Source organism: Sitodiplosis mosellana, unplaced genomic scaffold (assembly GCF_009176505.1).
Source record: "Sitodiplosis mosellana isolate CC-2019 unplaced genomic scaffold, AAFC_SMos_1.0 Smas_scaffold_6688, whole genome shotgun sequence".
NCBI classification, from domain to species: Eukaryota; Metazoa; Arthropoda; class Insecta; order Diptera; family Cecidomyiidae; genus Sitodiplosis; species Sitodiplosis mosellana.
The window spans coordinates 1-9,232 of NW_022601853.1; the positions used below are offsets into that span (position 1 = coordinate 1).

Below are 9,232 nucleotides of genomic sequence, written 5' to 3' on the forward strand. Positions count from 1 at the left end.
TCATAGATGAGAGAAGTGGTTTGGTATTCCTATTTTATTCAGAAACTTTTTACTTTGAATCTAAAAACGTCTGCTATGATTAGGCAACTTTTAAATGCTGTTCATTTGCTCCGATACATTAAATACTTCCGATTATTTTCATTCGAACGACGATTTTTTGCGTAGAATTCTTTGACCATTGCCTTATAGTTCTGCAAAATATCATCACATTACGTGTTGTCTTTTGAGCTTTTATTTCAAAAATCTAAAGCATTACTACGAAATACAAAAATTTCTTCACTTTCGGAAATATACTTTCCAAGAATTGCAATCAATCCAATGAAACAAGAAATGTGCATTTTCTGAAAAAAAAAAAAAATAAGAACATCGAACAACTGATAAGCAACGTTGCATTGTGTTGTTCATTAATTCACCGATTCACTATCATTCCAACAGCGAAATAGTCAAGTCGCATTTCAATTGAGTTGAACATTTTGAAGAGTGTTTTGTTTAATGCGCATAAAAGTGTGAGAATATTGAAACTAAGCACATAATCAATTTAATCTCAAATTGAGATTCTCAATCAAAGTGTTTTGTTGGAGGGAATTTATTCAATAAGCACAAGATTTTAATAAGAAAATTGAAACCAACATTCATTCCTTTGTCACAATGTTCGAGTTATCAATTTTCTTATTGAAATAATTGTAAATTAGTGTTGAATTAAGAAATATGAAGATTATCCTAATCCTTCGGATTTTGTGCTTTGGCACAATTTTTTGTGGCGCTCGAATGGTGGAGTCAGAATCGACATCGGATTGTAATTCTAATGAGCTCCGTTGCAACAATGGAGATTGTGTTCCGAAAGAAGCCGGATGTAATGGCGAATGGAATTGCGAGCAAGGTGAAGACGAAATCGATTGCGGTAAGTGAAATCGTATCAAGCTAAATTTTGGTTCAATTCACGATTTTGAAAGACTCTTTGTGATTAAAAACGAACACAAATCAACTAAGTGCAAAGATGCTGATAAAAGCATATCAGGAAGAGCCTAGCCTCGATTTCATGTATTACTTTACATTAAAGCCGTCAAATGACTGCTGCTAGCGACGTCTCACTGCAACAACGTTAACTACAGTTTACACCATGCACTTCTTCTTCTTTCTCTTAATTTACGCCACTTTTTTCTGTTGTGAGTATGTAGCTTACGTTGTCGCAGTAAGATATCGCTTCCGCACCATATGGAAAAAAGCAATCAAGACCCGGGAAAGGCCAACGAGCACCTGAGAGAAAGATCAGCCTGATTCCATTCACAGCTCTGGAATATCTAGCTGCTGATATGTTAACGTGTGTTTCTTGCAATTTTGTTCTTTGATCAATTTATGCTCCAAGTGTCTACCGTACTTTTGCTTAGTTTCATTTGTAACATAATGCTCATTGCTTTCTACGGTGACGTCTAATCAATGTACTGAATCGTTTATTTCCGATTTTTTTTTTAATCTAATGATCACAACAGAATGTCACGACAGATTTAATTGTGCGAATGGCCATAGCTTAATGGCAAACAACATGAATTCCTTTCGATTTTGATTTGAAAATCATTAAAACGTTTAAGAAAATTATTTGAAACTATTAAATTAGCTCTCTAAATGTGTGAGCTATTCAATCAAACTAAATTTCCATTTTTTTCTCCTCGTTTTAGAATATTACAATTATTATTTAGACCATTATAAGGCTAAGTTATGTCCAGATGATAAATTTAGATGCAAAAGTGGTCATTGCATTTTGAAAGGATGGGCATGTGATGGTAAACGGGATTGCACGGACGGTTCGGATGAGGAACCGAAAATGTGCAGTAAGTCATATGATCATAAATGATTTCACTTTTTTTTTTCTTCAACTTGTTCACACAAAAAGTGTGTGTTTCTTACAGAAAATCGGCCTTGTGCTTGGGATGAGATTTCATGTGGCTCTAACGGCGAATGTATACCTAGGACTTGGATATGTGATGGAAAACAAGACTGTTCAAATGGATTTGATGAGTCCAAATGCAGTGAGTATTGATTGAATTTTTTATCGCTTTTAGTCGTAAACGTAAATTTGATGATAAATTTTTTTGAAAGCCCAAGACGAAGTGGACATTTCATTTGTTCCACTCAATGCGACCACTTTCAAGCCACCAACCGCTGATCTAGTCTTTGATATTCACAACATTTACCGAAGCGACAACTACAATCTGACCTGTTTAATCTCTGGAAATCCAATGCCTAATGTCACCTTCAAAAAACTGGGTGCAGATAGTTTTGGATTAAATGTGCAGCCAGATGGCAATGTTCTACGATTTTTCAACACACAATTTGACAATGGAGGTGTTTACCAATGCATAGCCGAATCAAATGGTGGTATTGACAAAGCCAATACGATCGTTAATGTGGAAGGTGAGTGTTTGCTCTCTGATAGCTTTTATTTTTGGGGAGCTTTAATTCTATTAATGAATTCATCTCAACACCAACAAATAATAATTTTTAACTAAGTTTCACATTAGATCAATGTCATTAACCGTAATAATTGAAAATACTTCATCATATAACATTTCCCGTAGCATTGGAAGAACTGAAGGTTGAGATTTATCCGCATGGACCACAAATTGTGCAAGAGGGCGAACATGTGCTACTCAAATGTCGAATTGTTTCTGGTAATCCGGGTGCAACTTTAGAATGGTCTCGACGTGATCAAGAGCCATTTTCATATCGTGTCGAAAAGATATCGAATGGCACAATTTTAATTTCGAATATAAAAGCAGCAGAAGCTGGTGAATACGTGTGCAAAGCTGTTGATGGCTCTGTAGCAACAATGGAAATAACCTCGATTGTCATTCAACCAACTCCAACTGTACAAATCACCATTTTTCCAAACGTTCAAGAAATTACTTTAACTGAGGGCGACCCATTGGATCTATTTTGCACTGCAAATGGTTCATCCAGTGTGACATGGCATACGATTAACACAACAACTCCGGATTATTCTCTTATGTCTTATCATTCGGCAACACTGAAAAAATTTACCATCAATCGCAATGATGAAGCGATCTACATTTGTCGTGCTGAAAACAAATTTGGATACACCGACAAACGGATCAAAGTTTTAGTTCAACCGAAAGTAGACGGTGAGTTGCCATCTCTTTTTAATATTTTTCGAATTTCCTATTATTATTTTTTTTCATTTTTTGAATGATTTTCTCTTTTTGTCTCACTCTTTTGTTAAATCAACAATTCGTTGTAGTGATCAATGTCTGTCAAACACATAAACCGTGCAAAAACAACGGCATCTGCGTGAGCCACGGCAGTAATTTCACCTGCGATTGTCGGATACATTACACTGGAGAGATTTGCCAATACAATGACCCAATCAAGTTTGCTAGCCAGTTCCGAGGCAATGGTTACATTGAATTGAATCGATCCGTTGTGGCAGCAACATCTCTCGGATCTAATATTTCACTGTCATTCCTATTATCCACTTCAGAACCGAATGGTTTGATAGTTTGGTATGGACAAAAGAAGGGTGAAGCATATCCATGGCTCTGGTCATCGACTGGACAAGATTTCGTGGCTCTGGCCATTGTCAATGGCTATTTGAAATATACAGTGCGTCTGTTAGGTCGAGAAAAATCCAACACACTGGACGTGCGAGTCGATGATGGAGAACGTCACGTTGTTATTTTAACACGATACGATATAAGTGTTCGACTTCAACTCGACGATTTCCGTGTAGACGAAGAAATTATAGGATCTGACGATGATGTTCTCTACTGGCCACCACTACAACTAAACGAACTCTTCATTGGTAAGAAAATTTCTGTTCAACTTTGGATTAGCTTCCAGTTTTCGTGCCGTGGATTAATTATTCAAATTCTGTTTGTAGGTGGTGCACCAGATATAGAAGAAATCACCGAAAATCGGTATATGCAAGGCTTCAACGGTAATATCTACATGATCGAAGGCACTGACGGGGCACCTGTCAACGTATATGATAACGCTGTCGGCGGATACAATGTTGCTCCATGTCATAATTTTGTTTGAAGTTAAGAATAAGATTAAAGTAAACATTTTATCATAACAAAACACGTGTAACTAGGAATAATTGTAAATAAAAACGTTAACATGCCTAGTTACTATACTATTTTCTCCCTTGAAATGCGTATTATCAATGCAATTTAACAAAGCTCCGATTCAATTTCTGCCTTAAACATTGCTCATTTTGGTGTATTCAAAAAGTGTCTGCTCTTGTTTGTGTAGCTCACTCTTTCGACCAATACCACAATTAAAGTGTGGGACATGATATGTCCAATACAATGAAAAATGGTTGAGATGAATAGGCTGTTCAGCAATCAGGATTTCTTTTTACATCATCAGCAATATTTTTAATACAGACTTATTGGAAAAAATATTAATGCGCAGTATGATGTCTAAGAAAGAAAAAAAATGAAAACTCGGCATAAATACGAAAAACATGTGAAGAAGATTAATCTCCATTCAAACGTCTCAATGCGATAAGAATATAGTTCAATCTTTTATATTGGAGGCTGTTGCAACATTTGCGAAACATAGTCAATTTTTTGAGTTTCAGTTGAATTTTGGCTGTAATCCAGTTTTGAAGTTATTTAATTAATGTCTATTTTTATTAGTGTTTTTGAATAAAATTGAAATAGTTGAGTTCATTTTCAGTGAAGGTGAACATTTAAAAAAATGAAATTATTTGTGTTAATTCTGTGCCTCGGCACAGTTTTAGCTATTGGTATGTGATGCTTTTACAATTTGTTTTTGGTTTTTTTTTTCGATGAAACATAAATTACGTCAAATTAATTGATATTTAAAATGTAATCACACAAAATCCATTTGTGAAAAATGTAAATATGTTAAACTTTTATTATTATTAGATTATAATGAATATGACTACGAAGATGACGGCGATAGAGCAACTGAACTTGTAAGAATTTTAAACTTGTATCAATTTAATGGAATTTAAATTAAAAAAGAAATGTTTTCCATTTTATTGAACAGTACGAGCAAACATCCATATTACCTCCTCCAAATGAGCTGATTCTATCGCCATCAGATGGTGGCATCATGCAGGACACATACTCGATTCCTCAAAGCATAGATTTCAGTTTGACTTGTGAAATGACTGATAATTCACTACCAGATGTTACTTTTCAAAGAGTTGGAGAGGACAGTCTTGGCTATAATGTACAACAGAATGGTAATGCCCTCAGATTTTACAACATCCAACCTCATCATCGGGGTATTTATCAATGTACATCTGTATCAAATGGTCAGATAGTTAAAGCTAGTACGATTATTGATGTGTTTGGTAAGTAAAATTTCGAATATGATTTAATGACACAAATGTGATGGTCTCTTTCATTTGCAGTGCTTGATCGTACAGAGGTCAAAATCTATCCACCTGAACCACAAGTGGTGCAAGTAGGAGACTACGTAATACTCAAATGTCGAGTCGTCTCTGGAAATTCATCACGAACATTGAAATGGACACGCAATGATCCAAAACTACTATCAGACCGCGTCGAAGAAAAAACTGATGGCACCATTTTGATTTCAAATATAACAGCTGCTGAAGCTGGTGAATATGTGTGTCGTGATGAATATGGAAAAATAAACGAAACCACCACAATAACCATTCAACAAACCCTTTCGATCGGTATTTTACCGAATTTGCCCGAAATTACTCTAGTCGAGGGTGATAAATTGAATTTGTATTGTTTTTCTGAATTTTCATCCACTCTAAAGTGGTACAAACTCGATTCTACAGATCGATATAAACCTATGGAAGAATTTCATTCTGGTATACAATATTCGGCAACGTATATAAAGCACAATGTCAGTCAAAATGATGAAGGAACATACATTTGCCGTGCCAATAATAGGAATGGAAGAACTGAAAAACAGATTAAAGTTTTAATTCGACCGAAACAAAACGGTGAGTTATTTCCGCCAATTAAAAACTATCTATAGTAAACGAAAGCTTTTCAAAAATGTAACAAATAAAATCCAAAGATTGTAAGGAGAAAGTTCAAATTACTTTCTTTTTATAAAATAGATTTCATAATGGATTCTACTATGCATCTATGTGAAAATAATGGTATTTACGAAACCAACGACGGATCGTGCAAATGTCCAATCCATTTTACTGGAAGATTTTGCGAACATTTTACACCGTCCGTATACTCCAGCCATTACAAAGGAAACAGTTACATTGAATTGAACAGCTCAGCTGTTGTTGGAGCTGAATTTCAATCTGTCATATCATTTGGTATGGTCTTTCGCACATCTGAATTAAATGGTCTATTGGTTTGGTACGGACAAAATGATGATAAGGCATTCGATGTACAAGACTGCATGGCATTGGCTGTCGTCGACGGTTACTTGGAATTTTCACTGCAGTTGGATGGTCAAGAAATGACTATCAAGAGCGAAAAAAGAGTTGATGATGGAGAAATGCACCAGGTTGTAATTAAACGCGACGGTAAAGAAGCTACACTTCAAGTTGGATTGAATGACATAGGTCGCAAAACGATTGAATCACTTCGGAATTTCAGCTTTTTGACCGGCAATGTTTTCATTGGTAAGTGTGGCTGACTTTATATTTGCTCTCTCTCTCTTTCTCTCTCTCTCTCTCTCTCTCTCTCTTTGAATTTTTATCGTTTTCTGATTTTTATTATCTTTATCAATAGGCGGTGCTCCGAATATCAACAAATTAACCGGTTACCGTTATAAACAAGGATTCAAAGGTTGCATTCACCTTATACAATCCATGCAAGATTCATCATTGCAAGATGTTGACATCCACAGCAGTGTTGTCGCTGGATATGATGTTGATTCGTGTTCTATTTTCAACTAGGAAAAGACATTTCCTTTTCAAAACAAAGAAATCAAAGACAAGAATTTTTAATGGAAAAAAATCATTTCTTCTGTTAAATTCATTGAATAATAAAGATTTGTTTCCAACTAAAACTCAAAAGTCTACGTTTTTCTGTCTTTTAAATCGAAATTTTCATTTTTCTACTGTTGGTATACTGAAGTTTCCTTCGCAAATGACTCGATCACTATTCATCATCGAATCTAGTACAACATGTTGATTTCTATTTCCCAAAAGTTTCCATCTGATTTGTACAGAATGAGTTTATTTTGAACAGTTTCTGATATATTCGATGTTAAAAAATCCAAGTCTGCTTTGGAACTGATGTGCATATTTATTACTTTCGACGCGTATCACTCACAGCTGTTTACACTCTCATTAATGAAGCTGTTGCTAATTTGTGCAAATGGTTTTCCAATAACCGTTATTAAAAATGCGAAGAAAAGAAAACAACGAATGTTTTCATTCAAAATTAATAAATTCCCGGATAACGGTCCAATTGAACGTCTAGCCAGTGTTTATTATTGTAAGTTATTAATGGTGATCTTGAATGTACAGATGCAAGAAAATCTTTAAAATTCAGATTGGCTCTAAAAGCGAACACAAAGAACAATTTAAACAGTTTTAAGTCTTTTCTTGACATAAAACTCAAATTTGGATCATTTTTGAGATAAAACGTTTGATTTTACATTAGTTGATAATTTTGGAGTATATTTGAAAGAAATCAGCTGTTAATGTACGTCCTTTGATGAAATCATATTCAAATTTATTCAATTCAAAGATTGAATACATTGTGACTTTGTTCATTTCAGAAAATGTGTGTCACATTCACAGTGATGATGCCTATCGTGTTTTGAATGACTTTTCGTTTCCTTTCGATGTGAATTTAAGAGATAAGAAGGTCAAATAGAGACTCTGTCATATGTATGCCTTGAATGTAATATCAATTTTGTAAGTACTTACTGCCACTTACACGCACATAGTCGGCAGTAAAAAGAGTAAACAATGAAGTACGCTTGATTTGCTTTGTGTTCAAGGTTTTGATTTCGCGCATTTCAATCGAATGATTGAATTTTGCATGATAGTGAAGTAATTTGGTTAATGTGAATCTACGATTTAGTCAAATTTAAAAGGATTTGAAACCATTGAAAAATGAATTTCGTTGGAAATAGACACAATTTTGCGTTGATTTGGTGTTCTCTAACAATTTTGTGTGGACTTCAAGCATTGGAATCGAATGAAGGTAAACAATTTTTTGTTTTTAGAGAGACATTAAGAGAGGCTAAAACTTGTCTTACAAAATGAAGAGCAAAAAAGGGCTCCACCAATTTAAGTGGAAATAGCAGAGATCTAATTTAAGGCAGGAGTAAACCAAGCTTATCCGAGAAAAGTTATCCTCCTTGTGCATTGCCATGGTTTCAAATCGTTCATTTTCCGTTTATTTTTCCATAAATTCATACTGTAGCATTGGATTACGTGGCGATACCGAGCGAATGGTATACAGTGACGCATGGTACGGATTTCAATGTGACCTGTGAAGTGTCCATGAGTTCAATCAATGTCACCTGGAAGAAAATGTACGAGGATAGCCTTGGTATAAATGTACAACAAAATGGTAATACTTTGAAAATCGTAAATTTTCAACCAGAAAATCGTGGTGTTTACCAGTGCTTGGTTAATTCAAGTTTGGCAGTTGATGGTGATCACACAGTTATTGATTTGAATCGTAAGTGTTTGCGAATACATTGTATTTTTAAAGCCATTTCCGTAGATAAACTCTGTCAATTTGTTTCCACGAGCGATTCTATATGTCTTTGTTGACTCAATTTTTTATTTTCAAATGGATTCATTGCCTTTGTTTGCATAAAATCAGGAATTTTTTTTTAAATTTAAATTCAAATCAAACTTTATCAATTTAAAGCAATGCGTATTAAATCGAACCAAATTTAAACTCAAGCACTTAATTTGACTGATTATAAAAATTTCCTTCAAAGCTTTCGAGGCACCGCAGATTGAAATCCAACCGGCTGAGGTACAAATGGTGCAAGAAGGTGAAGATGTTCTGCTTAAGTGTCGAGCCGTTACTGGAGCACCAACACCAACTTTGAAATGGGTGCGTCGTGATCGATTGCCGCTTCCACTGCTCACACAAGAGAAATCACCGGGTACAATTTTGATTCCAAATATTGCTGTCTTTCATGCTGGTGAATACGAATGTCAGGCTTCAAACACGGTTGGTGTTGCCAATAGGACCACCACAATAATTGTCACAGCGTCTACTCTGGATGTTGCTATTGTGCCAAATTTAGAAGAAATCACCGT

At 35.0% G+C, this 9,232-nt stretch overlaps 2 protein-coding genes across 2 annotated transcripts; both read left to right on the forward strand.

The window, feature by feature from the left end:
• Positions 1 to 56: 56 nt before the first annotated feature.
• LOC129579857 (basement membrane proteoglycan-like) lies at positions 57 to 4,153 on the forward strand. Its single transcript, XM_055470037.1, has 7 exons — positions 57 to 901; positions 1,677 to 1,829; positions 1,908 to 2,027; positions 2,098 to 2,412; positions 2,577 to 3,140; positions 3,257 to 3,817; positions 3,896 to 4,153. The coding sequence occupies exons 1-7, from the start codon at positions 709 to 711 to the stop codon at positions 4,051 to 4,053; spliced, it is 2,064 nt and encodes a 687-aa protein (XP_055326012.1). The 5' UTR covers positions 57 to 708; the 3' UTR covers positions 4,054 to 4,153.
• Positions 4,154 to 4,293: 140 nt separating this feature from the next.
• On the forward strand, positions 4,294 to 6,999 carry LOC129579858 (basement membrane-specific heparan sulfate proteoglycan core protein-like). Its single transcript, XM_055470038.1, has 6 exons — positions 4,294 to 4,768; positions 4,911 to 4,960; positions 5,035 to 5,344; positions 5,405 to 5,971; positions 6,092 to 6,616; positions 6,726 to 6,999. Exons 1-6 carry the CDS (start codon positions 4,720 to 4,722, stop codon positions 6,890 to 6,892), a joined length of 1,668 nt encoding a protein of 555 aa, XP_055326013.1. The 5' UTR covers positions 4,294 to 4,719; the 3' UTR covers positions 6,893 to 6,999.
• The last annotated feature ends 2,233 nt before the right edge of the window (positions 7,000 to 9,232 follow it).

Bases quoted from the DNA above. Each gene is read 5' to 3' on its own strand.
- LOC129579857 (XM_055470037.1), top strand. From the start codon at position 709: ATGAAGATTATCCTAATCCTTCGGATTTTGTGCTTTGGCACAATTTTT. The intron at 902-1,676 runs GTAAGTGAAATC...TCCTCGTTTTAG, and splicing joins TGAAGACGAAATCGATTGCG to AATATTACAATTATTATTTA. The intron at 3,141-3,256 runs GTGAGTTGCCAT...AATTCGTTGTAG, and splicing joins AGTTCAACCGAAAGTAGACG to TGATCAATGTCTGTCAAACA.
- LOC129579858 (XM_055470038.1), top strand. From the start codon at position 4,720: ATGAAATTATTTGTGTTAATTCTGTGCCTCGGCACAGTTTTAGCTATT. The intron at 5,345-5,404 runs GTAAGTAAAATT...TTTCATTTGCAG, and splicing joins TACGATTATTGATGTGTTTG to TGCTTGATCGTACAGAGGTC. The intron at 6,617-6,725 runs GTAAGTGTGGCT...CTTTATCAATAG, and splicing joins GACCGGCAATGTTTTCATTG to GCGGTGCTCCGAATATCAAC.